General features: G+C 40.4%; 1 protein-coding gene across 3 annotated transcripts in view; it reads left to right on the forward strand.

Annotated features, from left to right (window-relative positions):
• Positions 1-10,400: 10,400 nt before the first annotated feature.
• NTF3 (neurotrophin 3) overlaps positions 10,401-15,572 on the forward strand; it is a 90,938-nt gene continuing 85,766 nt past the window's right edge. Inside the window, exon 1 of one of the 3 annotated variants that reach the window (XM_063928497.1) lies at positions 10,401-11,347. Coding sequence is in view for 1 of the 3 variants with exons in the window: in XM_063928496.1 (XP_063784566.1) it covers positions 12,432-12,452 (21 nt within the window). In the remaining 2 variants the exon portion in view is untranslated. Of the gene's footprint in view, positions 11,348-12,109; positions 12,453-15,572 lie in introns of those variants that run through there. The other 2 variants (XM_063928498.1, XM_063928496.1) reach the window with 2 other exon arrangements.

A 15,572-nucleotide genomic window follows, 5' to 3' on the forward strand; every position in this document is an offset into this window, starting at 1 on the left:
CGAGTAGATTAGTCGGAGCCGATGCAGCCAGCAGAAAAGAATGTTTGGTTTGCAAGGGCCCTATCGTAATCTCTGCAGGTTTACTCAAAGGGTATTGTTGCACCGTTCCTGTTACTCCCATTGCCGAAATCATTTTTTCCGTAGTCTTTACACCTGATGTGGAATTCAACACTGATCTGGCCATCCCTGTATCTACAAGAAAAGGTAATGGTACACCAGCTACATCAACTGTGACCTCAGGTTCACTACCAAGGCTAGCAATCAACTTCACTGGCTGCAGACTACAGGTGTGGCCCAACCCCTATTGTGTTATGGGACCCTCCCGCAGCGCATTGGCAGCTACGATATGTGAGGGGGGTAGCTGTGAGTTTTTGGAGGCCTGCCAGTCTCTCCTTGGTGGATACCTCCTTGTTTCCCCTGTATGTGGCTCGTAATTTCTCCTATGTGGTCCCTGATCCCAATTATGTGAATTGTAGTGTGGTTCTTATTCAGGTCTAGGGGGTCTGTATACGTTATGTGTCCTACTGCTCCTACAATCCTGGGCAAAATGTCCTTCCTTTTTACAAATGTAACATATTCTCTGTCTTTTCCAAACAGCAGGGGTCTGGGATTTTGGCTGATGGGGTTTTGCTGTAAGAGCCTGTATACTTACCGTCATCAGCTTATCCCCTTGCGACTCCCTGTGCTTACTGATGTTCCTATCAGGCTCGACAGCGGACTCTCTCAATGCAGCCACCGAGATACCTCTGCAATTAGGTAGAGAGGTTTGCACTCTTGTTCTCAGTGCCTCCTTTAACCCGTCCATTAATACTGAAACAGCTACCTCCTTATGGTGTGCATTATCTTTAATGTCCTCAATCCCAGTGTATCTAGCTATTTCCTGCAGTGCCCGATGGAAATATTCGGATGCCGTTTCACCTTCCTTTTGTCTTATGGAGAAGATTTTATTCCATTTGACAACAGTAGGGAAATACACTCCTAATTGCAGATTGATTTTCCATACATTCTCCTGATTGTATTCATCAATGAGAGGTACCTCTGCGTCTAATTTACAATCTGTTATGAATTTTGCTGTGTCAATATTTGAGGGTAAACACACCCGTAGCACTGTTCGCCAATCTTTATTTGTGGGCTCATGGGCGTTACCTAACTCTTTAATGAACTTCTGGCATCCGACTAGATCTTTTCTGGGATCGGGAAATACTGACATAATTGACCTTAACTCTGCCTGGGACCAAGGACAATGCATGGCAATGTTCCTGATGGGAGTTACTCCCTGAGTGTCAGTCTTCCCATTGGGGACTGCAATCACTCTGACAGGATTTAATTCAATTAAATCATTCTGATTTGACTCTATAATGTGAGGAGCTATAGTCTCTGCATAGTGTATGGTGCCGTACTTACCTGTGGACATGACCTCACTTATCCCTCCACTAGGGGGCCTTGCTACAACCCTTGGTGGTTGGGCCGTGTCCACCTGAGTATCCTGTATGGTGGCTGCTAGAGAGAGTGCCGATATCGTGCTGGGCTCATCTTCCTGCTCACAGTCCTGGGGAAAATTTAAAATGGGATACAGCTGGCAAGGGTTAGCGTTAGTACATTTATCTATCACTTTCCTATCCTGTACCAATGCACCATTGCTTGTATCCACTTTCTCCCCATCAATATATGGTGGTGGTGGTGCGGTCGCCATTGTTTTCCCGCTAGGTTTGGAACCTGCTGTGCGAGCTAATTCCCTTTGCACATCCCCCTCTTGCTGCCACAAGTTTAAACAATCTGTATGTCTAATCCTTTGTTTTCTGGATTTTATCAGACATATCCTTATCCTTAAGTTCTGTAATACCTCTGGCTCAAAGCTGCCCACCCTAGGGAATGATACCCTATCTTTGTCAGTCATACGTACCCACTCATTGCAAAAAACTTCAGTGTGTGAACCATATTTTTCACACATGATAAACCTTGCTGACCCTTTTGGTCTTTCTTCTTCAGCCTGAACCCTGCACAAACGTATCTCACTTGAGCAACTGGCTCCCATATTTGTGGGTCTTTTTAATAACTAAAAATTCCCACAAACACCAAAATACTCAATGCAAGTAGACGGTGAAAGTTCTTAGAGCGCTTTCACCCACTCTTGCCCACGTTGGCCGGTACTGCGATACACTGTTGATAGCGGAAGGCAATGTACCCAACTTAGGGCTCCTATCAGACCTTACAGCACCGTAATTTCTTTCGGTGGAGGTTCTGTTGGAATATTTTCCTGAGAGAGGCAGCGAAAAATTCCTTTTCGGTATCTTTCCACTGGAATTTTTTTGTAGGGTGAAAAACAGAGAAATTAGATAACTATTGTTCACCCTTTCCAGTGGAAGCCCACCAGGGAGATTTCCAGACGTTATCAAAGAAAAACCCCTTTGTCTATAGTTACAATGGTATCACGTTGTGCTGTGTAGAACACACGGACATGCAATGTAATCGCACAGCCTATAGATACTAGTTATCTATATGCCCTACGATTGCTGTAGACCACCTGAAACACCTAGAGATCACCTAGTTGTATGGGACACCTAGATCACTCCAGATCACCTAGACCACCTAGTTCTAATCACGCAAGGTAGCAAACCCTACGCCACCGGGCCTCTACTATCCCAGTGTTCCACCACAGAATGTCACCTAGACCACCTAGTTCCTGGGTTCAGCTCCACTCACTCCGCTTTCACTCACTCAAATACACCTTGTTTTTCTTTTCTGTACAGAAAATTTTTCACTCTTTCTGATCGGCAGCTTTTCCCCCAGAGGCAATACAGTTTATATAAAAGTCTTATACTAATCTGCTTTTGAAACCGGATAGTTATGTGCTATTGTAGCATGGCTACTATCCCACCTTTTAATTGAACGAAACTATCATGTAATTTGTACTTAGCGACCGCACTCTTACGCACTTTGCGTGAACACGCGACCGTGTGTGTCTTTTACGCTGCGTGCATGGCCCTGTACTATGTCCGAGCCACGTGTACAAAACGTACGTCTGCAATTCAACAAACCACACAGTCTCTATAAATGTGAGCAATACTAACTATAATAACTCACAAGCACAGCCCACACTTGTTCTGTGTAACCCTTTATGACTGGGCCAGACCTGCGTGTTGTGCTTTATACTTACTTCCTTAAATACTTTTATTTCAAATTTAACTATATAGCAACAAATGTATATAGCAACAAATGTTTCACACAGATCTAAACAAATCTAGCAATCTAAACCTTGCGGCAACAATGTGAGAGGGTATGCAAAGTATCGGTGCCCTTTGTGTACGCTTTTGGCGCCAAAGAAAATTTCACAGATTTTTAAATAGCTTTTTTCCTGTTTACCTACGGGTTCTATCAGCACCTCTGTAGACCAGACAGAGCAGATGCAATCTAACAGCACACAAATAGGGTTTTTTAGAACATCCACCAACCAGGAAAAGGTTACATAGATAACTTTCCACCTTTTGCTGATAGATAAGTCTGCTATGACCTGCTAGTCTGTGAACATGTGAAAACCGGATCGAGCCCCCAATTGTAAACGTCGATTTACATAAAGGACTAAAAGCAACACTTTAAAAACACATTAAATACACTTTAAAATGGAGCCACTGCGGCCGCTGTGATCAAACCTCAGCCTACGTACTTATGACACCATTAGCGTACAAAGCCCCGTACCATGTACGCACTTTGCGTACAAACGCCGCGCTGGCCGTACAAAGTACACACAGTGCGTACACACCCAAAGACACGCCGTGAGCACTTTGCAGCTACACGTGTGACTGAAATACACTTATAACCTTTAGCAGGGAAAAGAGACACGACACCAGATTGTATTTAAGATGCTGGGTTCCGACACACCAACATATAATTGCTGAAAGGGGGTTACAATAAACAACAATACAATACAATAGAAAAATGGCTACAGTCAATGGTACATACGTTTTGGTTTCGCCTGCGCTTCTGCCGGTCCTCAGTCATCAAGGGAGATGACCTTCAGAGTCTGTGATAGTGACCTGGCCTGCAGCTGGCTTTTTATACATTAGATCAAAACATAATACAATAGACACTGTGTGCTCTTCTTCCATTGGTTTGGGGGTGGGACATATCCTGTGCACCGGCGATCATTGGTCAGCTCAAGATGGGCGATGGCTAAGACTAGAGATGTGATTTCTGTTGTTTGCATCTGAGTTCCTGCCCCATGACCAGTTAAACCCATCACATTAATCATACATAAATCTGGTATTATTAATAACTTAATGTTGTAATATGTGACAATATTCATATACCCACCAGATTAATGCGTATGTGACTCTGAACAATATGATCCCACACATGATATGATTATCTATTTCCATCCTCAAGATATACATATAGCCATATATATCTATATCTATCTATCTATCTATCTATCTGTCTATCTATATATATATATATATATACATACACACACACACACTCCTGCTATTACAATTTGTTAGAATATATATATATATATATATATATACATGTCCAAGAGTTTAGACTATGAATGTTATTACCTCAGATTTCTAAATGTCTGGTTTGTAATTTGTTAGCTATTGCTAATTGAGTTTCTCTTCAGTCAACCTAGGTTCCTGGATATTGTCTTTCTGTTTGTCCTGTCTTCAGATAAGACAATGACAATCCAGTATTTATTGTCTTCGACAGATACTGGACAACTCTAGAACAATAAGGGTAACCAAAGGCATTTGCCTTCTTCATAGGATTTCAAAGCTTTGCATAAATAAGGCCATCTGGTACATTGTATTTTAGTTTCTGGGAGGATAATTTATGTGCGAACCATCTTCATGCTATTAGAAGGATGAGCAGACAGTGGGTGATTTATGCAATATATGGATTAAATATATGATATGTCTTTGTGGCTTATCCATGCAAGTACAAATGCCTCCGTAATAACTCATACCATGCGCCAACAAGCACGACCGTGTGAGCGATCATATGCAATTTGCGAATATGTGCACGCACGGCCAAATAAGTACGCGCACGGAGGCCATCTATGTGGTGTTTGTACGTGATGTGTGTACTGTAATATTTTCCGACTTTGACACTCCAAATACAACCTCCTTTTGTGCCACCCACGGCACCCTTGGATTTGAATGTAGTGTTTGAATTTCTATAGTCCTCCTGGTTTGAACCTCTGATGATGGTAGAAGACAAGTACCTCACGTGGAAGACGGTGATGTTACTGGCCCTGGCTTCTGCTCGGTGTGTCTCAGAATTGGGGGCCTTATTGTGTAAAGGTCGCTACTTGGTCTTTTATGAGGACAGAGTGGAGCTTAGGACTAGGCAGTAATTCCTGCCAAAGGTCATTTCTGTGTTCCACTTAAATCAACCTATTGTGGTTCCGTCAGATTCTGGCACTTCTGCTCCTCTGGAGGCATTGAATGTTGTGCGATCCTTGAGGATCTATATCAAAAGAACAGCTCGGATCAGAAAGACGGATTCCTTGTTTGTGTTTTATGATGCGCAGAAAATGGGTTGCCCTGCTTCTAAGCAGTCCATTGCTCGTTGGCTTAGGTTTACTATCCAACAGGCCTATGTGTCGGCAGCTTTACCCGTTCCACAGTCTCTGAAGGCCCACTCTATGAGATTAGTGGTGTATTCCTGGGCGGCTGCCCGTGGAGTCTCGGCCTTGCCACTATGCCGAGCTGCTACCTGGTCGGGGAAGAACACCTTTGTGAAGTTCTACAGAATGATACCCTGGCCAAAGAGGACACCCAGTTTGGGCAGGCGGTGCTGCAGATGTCTCCGCACATTCTTGCCCGTTCTAGAAGCTTTGGGACATCCCCGTTGTACTAATTCCCCAATATCCTTTATGGATGCTAGAGAAAATAGGATTTTAATTACCTGCCGGTAAATCCTTTTCTCATAGTCCATAAGGGATACAGGTTGAGTATCCCATATCCAAATATTCCGAAATACAGAATATTCCGAAATACGGAATTTCGGGATTGAGACTGAGATAGTGAAACCTTTGTTTTCTGATAGATTAATGTACACAAATTTTGTTTAATACACAAAGTTATTAAAAATATAGTATTAAATGACCTTCAGGCTGTGTGTATAAGGTGTATATAAAACATAAATGAATTGTGTGAATGTACACACACTTTGTTTAATGCACAAATTTATTAAAAATATTGGCTAAGATGACCTTCAGGCTGTGTGTATATGGAACATAAATGCATTCTGTGCTGAGACTTGGGTCCCATCACCATGATATCTCATTATGGTAAGCAATTATTACAAAATACGGAAAAATCCGATATACAAAATACTTCTGGTCCCAAGCATTTTGGATATGGGATACTCAACCTGTATTGGGCGCCCGCCTCAGTGCGTTGACTTTTCTGTAGGTTTTCTCTTATAGGGTTACCTGTTCAGTTGTTGCTGTTTTCTTACTAGCCGTTGCTGGTCGTTTTATGTTATTGGTGTGTGAATCTCACCACTCATTGTTGTTATGCTGCTTCTCTCAAGTTTGTCCATTCTCCTTGTGTCCATTCTCCTTCAGGTACTATTTACCTATAACTGCCTGTGGGAGGGGGCATAGAGGGGAGGAGCCAGCACACCCAGTTGAAGAAATTTAAAGTGCTCCGGCTCCTTTGGACCCCATCTATACCCCATCATACTAATTCCCCAATATCCCTTATGGACTACGAGAAAAGGATTTGCCGGTTGGTAATTAAAATCCTATTTTTAGCCCTGGTCACAGTATAAGAAGCCAAATGTGCATCCAATGAGCTTTTAAACTCCAGCAAAAGCTGCAATTTTATTCCAACACCAGATCTTGACCAGATCCTTTGTCAAGGTTAACCCCGTAGGGCATAATTTTACCTTATATATTGCATCACCGAAACAAACATGGGGGGGGGGTGTGTGTGGGAAGGGGGGGGGGGGGTAATAGGGTGTGAGAATGAGGAAGTAAGAGATTTTGTGAGCGTTCTGTTATTTGGCAAATATGTACATGACAAAACCAGGTCTTTTCCGACACCCGTCAGAACACCCATACCGGAATCCCGAACAGGAGGGTTAGGGTTTGGCTGTGGGGAGGGGGGGTTTAAAAGTTTAAAGTTTATTGTCATTAGCCAACAGACAGATGAAATTTCATTAGTCTGTCAACGTGTTGGCTGATGACAATAAACTTTGAACTTTAAGGAGTAAGGGCATTGGCGTTTCTGTAATGGGTGTAATGTGTGCAGTGCACATGGACCACTGGGTCCAGGGCGGCCTACACTGCACACTCTGCACCCACATTTTAATACTCACCTTTCCGGAGTCCAGTGTCGGGCGCTGCTCTCGTATAGAAAATCATTGCCAAATTGGCCGCCGCACATGCGCAGTAGCCAAATTGGTCTCCGGAACATGGCAGGCGCCATGTTTCCGGAGACCTGCGCATGCGCAGTAGACTACTGCACCGTGCAAAAGAGGAGGCCCACTTGAAGGTGCACACAGGCCCCCTCCTCTGTTACAGCGCCCCTGGGTAAGGGAGCGGAGTTAGGTTTAAACACCACCCGGGGGGGGGGGGGTTAGGGTAAGGCTGCAAGGGGAGCAAGCAGCACTCGGCTCCTGTCACAGATGAAGGGCCGGCACCCACATAGCCTAGTCTCCGGGGGGCGGCCAGCATCTCCGGGGATGCTGGAGACACCCCTGGAGTGACGAAAAGGAGATATCCATAAGATCACGCCCCTTTTGCTATGCCACACCCCCTTTCAGTGCGGGGGGAGCAGTGCAGAGTGCGCACCGGGTGTCACCACACCCAGTGACGCCTCTGTATACTGTATTACATTTAAACCAATGGTGTATTTTCGATTTAAACTAATGGTTTTATCATGTCTGGGAGCTGTTTATAGCTCTACATAATTGAGAGACAACTATTTTACACAGTTTTCTTGCAGTGGAACAAAGACAACTTTAACAGCCTTAAAATACACATGGAAAAATAAAATGTATCATCTATCTTTTCAAAAGCAAGAATAGTAGCAGTCTCTGTAGTAATTACACATTGGGACAGGACTCTATCTGTGTCTCTCTCTCCAGTACCAAATGCTCTCATCAGATAACAGATTACAGAGGACCCAGAAACATCAACTTGCCAGCTGTGCATGGGTGTGATCCCTGGGTTACTTACAGCCCACCCCCTCCTATTTTTCATCTGGTCAGGAAGCTCCATCGGCATTTCATGAAACCTGATAACCCTGTGTCTCTGCCTGATCTGCACACTTTCCTTGCATTCCATCTGCCTGGTTCCTCCTTCTGCTGCTGCACAAGAGGGAGAGCTGGCGATGTCTTTGTGTTCCAGCTGGGTGGCCCTCTGACATAGGGGGGCCTGGGGTACAGTCTCTCCTGCACCCCCCCTCAATCTGACTCTGGGGCTGCTATGTCCCTGCAAACACTGTAGTATGGTTGACTTGTGCTTGGAGGCGGCAACAGACAGCATTCTAAAAAACAGGTGTGCGCTGAAGCTCACACACAGCTCCACTGATTTCAGTGGACATCCTGAGTATCCTGAGGGTCACTTAGATCCGTGGTTCTCAACCTTGTTCCTCAAGTACCCCCAACAGTTCATGTTTTCCAGGTCACTTAGAAGTTGAAGAGGTGTATTCATTACTCACCGACACATTATAAAAGACCCACAGGTGGAGCAAATTATTTCACTTGGAATCCTGTGAGGAGACCTGGAAAACATGAACTGTTGGGGGTACTTGAGGACCGAGGTTGAGAACCACTGACTTAGATGTCCAATAGTCATGCAGTTGATCTGACACTGCATCCACAGATGCAGCAACAGATTGCAGAATCCTGCAGTGGGCATCTTTTAACCCAAGGCGTCTCCTGCGTCATTTGCAGACTTTCAGATCACCACTGCATACAAAGAGCACACTTAGCTATGCAATTAGTGCCCACCTCCGAATCAGCACCAATATAACTTAAAGTAAATATCTAGACATACAACAAAAATATTTAAAAATCAAACTAATGTTCTAATGGAAAACTTGCACTCATATTCCTCAACCACCCGGAAAAAAACAAAAACACTTGAGAACACACTGAACAAATTGTAAAATGTGGTCTAATGATAATCGCATACAGTAACCATAAATGACCTCCTGTCATGAGGGGGTTAAAAAGCTGTCCTATAAATAGTATTACTAATCTTTTCAACCACTTAACACTCTTGAACTCTTTAACTCACATTAATGCGAGTGAAAAGAATGAATATAATGGTACACACGTTTTAAATACATGGCTAGCTTTAAAACTGCTGCTGAATAAGTTACGAAAAAAAACGACAAGTGAATGGCTAAGTTTGTGCATCGTTGCCCTATTATTTTCCAAAATCACGCTGCCTGCTAGAGCGTACGGTCCCTTTCCTGCACCATTCTTTTCCGCCACATAGCGGCGCTGTTGCAGAAGACAAAGGCCTACATTTCACTTTCGGCTTTACATTTTTACACTTGCAGTAGGTGCTCATTTGTGCTGAACCACGTGTTAATGAAATGAAGGACAAAGAGACAAAATACACATAGTATTGTATGTATATTTGGCTAAATAACTGAAATAGCCCGTGGAAACGTATACAATTCCTTCTGAACGGTGAAAGCTGGGGTGTATTTCAGTACAAGTGCACTGTGTTACTTGTTTATTGACAATGTTAGAGTAAGGTACTGTACTTAAAAATATAAGGCAGTTAATTCCCAAGGAAGGGCCTAACAAAATCGGATCTGGATTATAACACGTCTTAACTGCTTTCCTTTGGACAGCGTATCAGTCTTTCAAGTACATATACACAGTGACACTACAGCTGTAGAACTTGTACATTTTGAATAAGAAACTTTTTTTAAATAAAGCATCCATGCCTCTGATTACCGTTAGTACAATATCACACGGATACAATAAACAAACAAAAAAACTATATATGTAATAATAATAATAACAACAACAATAATAATAATAATAATAATAATAATAATAATAATATAATAATTAAAATCTACTATCTAGAAAAAAAAAAAAGAAAAAATTATAAAATCCAGAGACCATTTCAAAGAGCTGGTATGATTAAGATAAAGTGCACTTGCAGCCTGATCAAAGATATCAATCTTGAAACACTTTAAACACGTTTGGTGTTGAAATGTTTCAGCCATCCTGAAAACTGTTCTGTTCTTTCTTTTTTTTTTAGAATTTTTTTGTAGACATACAGTATTTGGCAAGTTTAAGCTGTCAGCTATCACATTACAAGGCGTGTTGTTTGCTTGCAAATGTATACAGTACACACATTTTTCCCCTAACTCACACACATACACACACACACTTATGCTCAGGATCCCAAGCCCCCCGCCCTCCCCTTAACAATCCTTATGCAATAGAAAGTCAGCTTTGGTCCACGTCTCTTTCTCTCTCTCTCCCTCTCTGTCTCTCTCTCTCTCTCTCTCGAAAGCTGTAATAGCTATGAGCTGTGTTCACTGCTTATCATAGCCAGCTTTTCATAAGGATTGCTGGGATGAAAGAATCTCATAGTGGCTCGTCATTATCTGCATCCGTTTTAACCCTTTTGGTCGCCACCAATATTGGTTGACTTTCGTTCATCACTGTCCAGCAATCCTTCTCTCCAAATGCGGCATTGGAAGGCTTAATCTGTCACTCACTACCCAGGGGGTGGTGTATTCCAAGGAGAAAACATATTTTGATATTTGCCAGCCACCTCTTTCACAGCAGCTCGTTTGACTTGGCTTGTTTGAACTCCCTGATCGGTTGTTAGTACTCATGTTGAGTAGTCACTTTCACTGCGCTAGGACATCTTTTTACTCTTTGCAATTTTTTCTTTCAACTTTTGAGGACTCAGAAAAATGCTCAGACCATTGACATTGCTAGCTACCGAGAAGCCGCTTTTCAAACGATTTTCCTCTGAGGAGTGGTTGGCTGATACTTCTGTTCAATTTGATTGCGAGCTTTCAAGTGTAACAAGTAGAACAGCGAGGGATGATCAGACCAGGGCAATTTGTATAGAGCATATTTCTTTTGAGCCTTTTTGTGTCTTTCGTCTGATTGGGAAAATTCTTCAGATTCAAAGTGAAATTTACCCTACTGAGAATCCTAGACCCAGAAGAGGGTGTAGGATTTCCTGAAAAGAGGGCACAGGTAGGGTCAAAATGCCAAAAGATATTTGAAGATGCAAAAGGGGAAACTGGAAATGGATATACTCGGGAACAAAAGGAGTTTTGGGAAAGTGGAATAGAAAAGACTACTCCTAATTTCAATGTAACCCAATGCTTTCAGTCTCTAACAGGTATTTGAAGGTCCACTTAGCGATTGCAAGAATATACATGACCTCTTATTGCTACCCGGCTGATTTACTAACACATGTATTTTGACACATGCCCACATTGATTTTTGATACAAAAATTATGGTTTTTGTAGCTATGGGTTTTGATCGGAATTTAGAAAACCCTCATGCTATTCTCGGATATATTAGCCATGAAAGGTGTCACATAATACCCCTCAAAATTATGACCCATATGTACAATTTGCTTGTGGTCATAAGTAATGTTTGTTTTTTTTCCGTTGTTTTTTTTTTTTTTGCTGACAGTTCGTAATAGAAATATCCTACAAGAACTCATTTTATAAAGAGTTTATCGCTTATTACAGTACATTCAGCTGTGTGTGTCAAATATGCTCCGTCTTACAGGCATGTGGTATAAAACTGAGTGCATTTACTTATTAATTTGTTGTTCATTTTAAATCACAAGTGATTAATTGATTGAGTGATTGATTGATTGAATTATGTAGATTTTTTTTTTTTTTTTATAACAGGACAAGTTAAGTAGAAACAAGTCACCCAGAATAGGTCAACGGAATAAAATTTCTAAAAAATATTATTTAATATTGAATTATTATTTTTTTGTTAGTTTAATAAGCATCTATTTCTTTAAAAAATAAAAAAAGACGTAAGAAGGCATTTGCCACCATCAAAATTGCAAACACAATGTGGATAAATTAAAATACTGTAAAAAAAAATTTTTAATTCCTTTATACTTCACAAAATACATTTGTTTTGTTTTTTAAATGACACTTTTTGGCATTTGGCATGGTGAAACAAAAGTAAGAGTTGCTGAGATTCTGTACAGTGTGGCTCAGGCACCTGGCAGGGAAAGGGTTACGCTGTAGAGCACCAAGCCATCTGGCTGGGCTGGTTAGGTATAATCGAGCAGATTATGTTCACAAGACTCAGAGTTTTAAGACTCCTCACCCATAGAGCAACTCGGAACGCTTTGTACAACCCTGGCAAAAGCAACTTTAATACTCTGAATGAATATACTTCCAGCAAACTACAGCTTCATGTCGATGTTTCTTAATAGATTTACACGGATGCCATGGTTAATCCAACCATCACGGTAAGACGAATTACCTGGAGAGGTGGACCTTATATACATTTAATAAAAATGTAATTTTATTTTACTTCTCTATATTAAAATTATTAAATAAAATCTAATTTAAGAGTCATTGAGGAATATAGTCTTTATATTGAAGTTATGTTTGCCAAAGATTCTGCTGGGCTGTTTTGCAGGAGATATATAGTGTGTGTGTTCTATTTGAGATGATATATTCTCAGCTAGGAAAGAATTAGAAAGAATTAGATTATTAAAAAAAAGTAAAAAAAAAAAAACAACAGACATTTTTAAAAGGCAGTTTACAGGAAGAATGCAGAACCAGCTCCAACACACCTTATTCACCCCATAGGCAAGTTCTAGCCCTTGACAAAAGCAGTCAAAATTTCTTCCCTTGCTGCCTTCCAGCTCAGGTAATGCACTTAAGCTGCCAGCTTAGTTAAACATTTGCCGCCATTGTTTGTGTATTTTTTTTTTTTTTACAACGCGACATTGCACATGTGCTGGATACTGTAAGTGTTCTTGTGGAAGTGCGGTGATAGGGTTATTTACTATACCAGTAATCTCCTGGGCATACTCATTCTGAACATACCATTTCCACATGCATAAAAAGTTACTTAATAGAGTGTGGTATCCAAAAATAACGTCCTTTTCCTCATGACATGTCAAGCTGTTTTATTACTCTATTTATTTTAGTTAACTGTAGAGGGGGAAAAAAGGAAAAAAAAACTGCAATTTTTTTAAAATTTCAGAATATATAGCTGGAGCTAAAAATAACACATTTCTGTAGGTTTGTTTTTGAGACAAGAATGATTACTTAAATGAGAAAATTAAATTCAACAGGGTGCAAAATGTCACTTACGGGTGCAGTCTAGACCATAGTTAAGGTTGCAGTTTCTCCTAAATTTGTTGGGTTAGAGTTGGTCTTGTATGCACAGTAAGGTCTGTACTAGATTCTCATGTTTAGAATCAGTTTACACTTGAGTGGTTGTGTAACCAATATTATCAGTGCTTAGTGATAGATGTCACACTCTTGATTGCAATGCAGGATGGTAGGTGTATGAAAATATTGAAAGTGTGAAAATCTTTGGCATGCAAAATAATAAACATGACTGATGGCAAAGTTATTCCTACATGCATGGGCATAATAAATGATTATGACTAAACGCTAAAGGGAAGCTGGGGTATTAAAACGATGAATGATCTCAGCTAATTACCTTGCTAGCTTGAAAAACCATTAAGCAAAGTGTAAGTGGAGTATTTATGTATGTTTTTGCAATCATTAAGTTGGAAGCTTAGGTTCTACAGAAACACTTCACTTTTGTTTTCTTTTTTTTTGTCTCACCAATAATTACTTTAAGGCAGTATGAGCAGAGTATATGAATCGTATATGGTAATTCTCCGCTAATGGGATTGTACTAGATATTCCTGAATAGCCAATGCTGGTTCACTGGGAACAGATCTATGTCACGTGATTACTATTATTTTTTTGGGACTAGTGAAATTAGACCTGGAGTCTTAAGATGGCCCCACAGAACTGAAAATTATTGGTTGTTGGGTGCCTTAAGATCTTCACATTTAATATTCTTATATAGAAAAATAAATATTTAATCTAATAATTTTTTGTTGACTGGTATAATCTACTGACCTTTTGAAACTGAAGAGATGCATTTGTGTTTCTATATGTTGATATGTTTAAAGGATACAATGAAGGGTTTACAACTTTAAATTGCATATTATGCCCTTAATGCAGTCCTTTGTAAGTAAATGAAAAGAATAAAACATCACGTGTGCGTGTACAGTATATAAATATATTTTATATAATTTCACTTCAAATACTGATAGCAATGACAATTGACTTCATATGGAAATTTCTTACCATGAATGTTTGTAGACTATGCAATACTGCATATATGATCCAAAATTGTATGTAAGCTTATCTTACGCTTCTGTCTTCCTGACCCATATTTTGATTCGTTTAGGCAGGTACTCTGTGTTTGGTAGAGTTGGTGATCTGTGTGCCTCTCTAGTTTGGTAGAACACAATTTGGAATGTTTTCTAGTGCACAAGGCAACTTTGCAACAAATTATCTGCTGGTGAGTTATATTATTAGATGTGTTCTAAACAAGGGGCTTTACTACCAAATAGATATGGCCATTGACTTTTGTGAAAAATACCACATTTTATGGAACATTGTCAGAAGATGCAATAAAGTTGGATGAAGTGTGTTAGTACTTTCTATAACATTGAACATGCAGTATTGATACATATTTGGTTGGTTGATGTACAATAAAGGACAGTTCTATACTAGGTCATGGTTCATATTTCATTCAGATGTACATATATTTAAGATATATGAGAGTGGTGTAAAGTACTGTAGGTAGCAACCATTTTGAATGCATAAGCAAATACTCTAGACCCACCATACACTTGTTTTGAATTTTTATTTTAAGATTATGTCTGTGTTTAGTCATTGTTGAGTATTTAAATCAGACAGGGGGCAGCAGAGTGGATTATGGTGAATGCAAGGCAAATTAACCCTCTCCAATGTTCTGTAATCTGCATTAGTGAGTTCTGATATCACGACCTAATCGATGAGGTCATTACTTACATGTTCATTTAAAAAATGTAGATGTATGAGAATAGTTGATATTATACAGTATTATGGATAGTAATAGTCAACTTGGATTGTCTTGTCCTGTATAATAGCTCTTGGCCTAAAGCCTTATGCCTTTTTATGAGTGCATCCTTGGTGACTTCTATTATCCATTTACTCTACAGAAGGTAAATAGCATGGTTATGGTGGATGAATCTATACAGATATTATGCAAGACTACAGCCAAGGCCAAGGCCCACTTAACCATTCTACAAGCAGCAGCCATAGGATAACCAATGTTTGATTGACTATTAGATCTTATGATGGTTCACCTACAGTACATAGTGCATAAACTGGTGGCTGTCAATTGAAAGAAGTAGGGCAACCAAAACTTGCTGAACCTACTGTAGGCCTCACAAAAACCTTCATCAGTGTGATGAAAGATGGGACATGTGAATGCCTTGGTAGGAATTAGGACATGTTTGCCATTTACATAGTCATATTCCAAATTCTGTTTTATTTTATTGCTT

The sequence above is a fragment of the Pseudophryne corroboree genome, chromosome 6, assembly GCF_028390025.1.
Source record: "Pseudophryne corroboree isolate aPseCor3 chromosome 6, aPseCor3.hap2, whole genome shotgun sequence".
In the NCBI taxonomy this organism is placed as follows: domain Eukaryota; kingdom Metazoa; phylum Chordata; class Amphibia; order Anura; family Myobatrachidae; genus Pseudophryne; species Pseudophryne corroboree.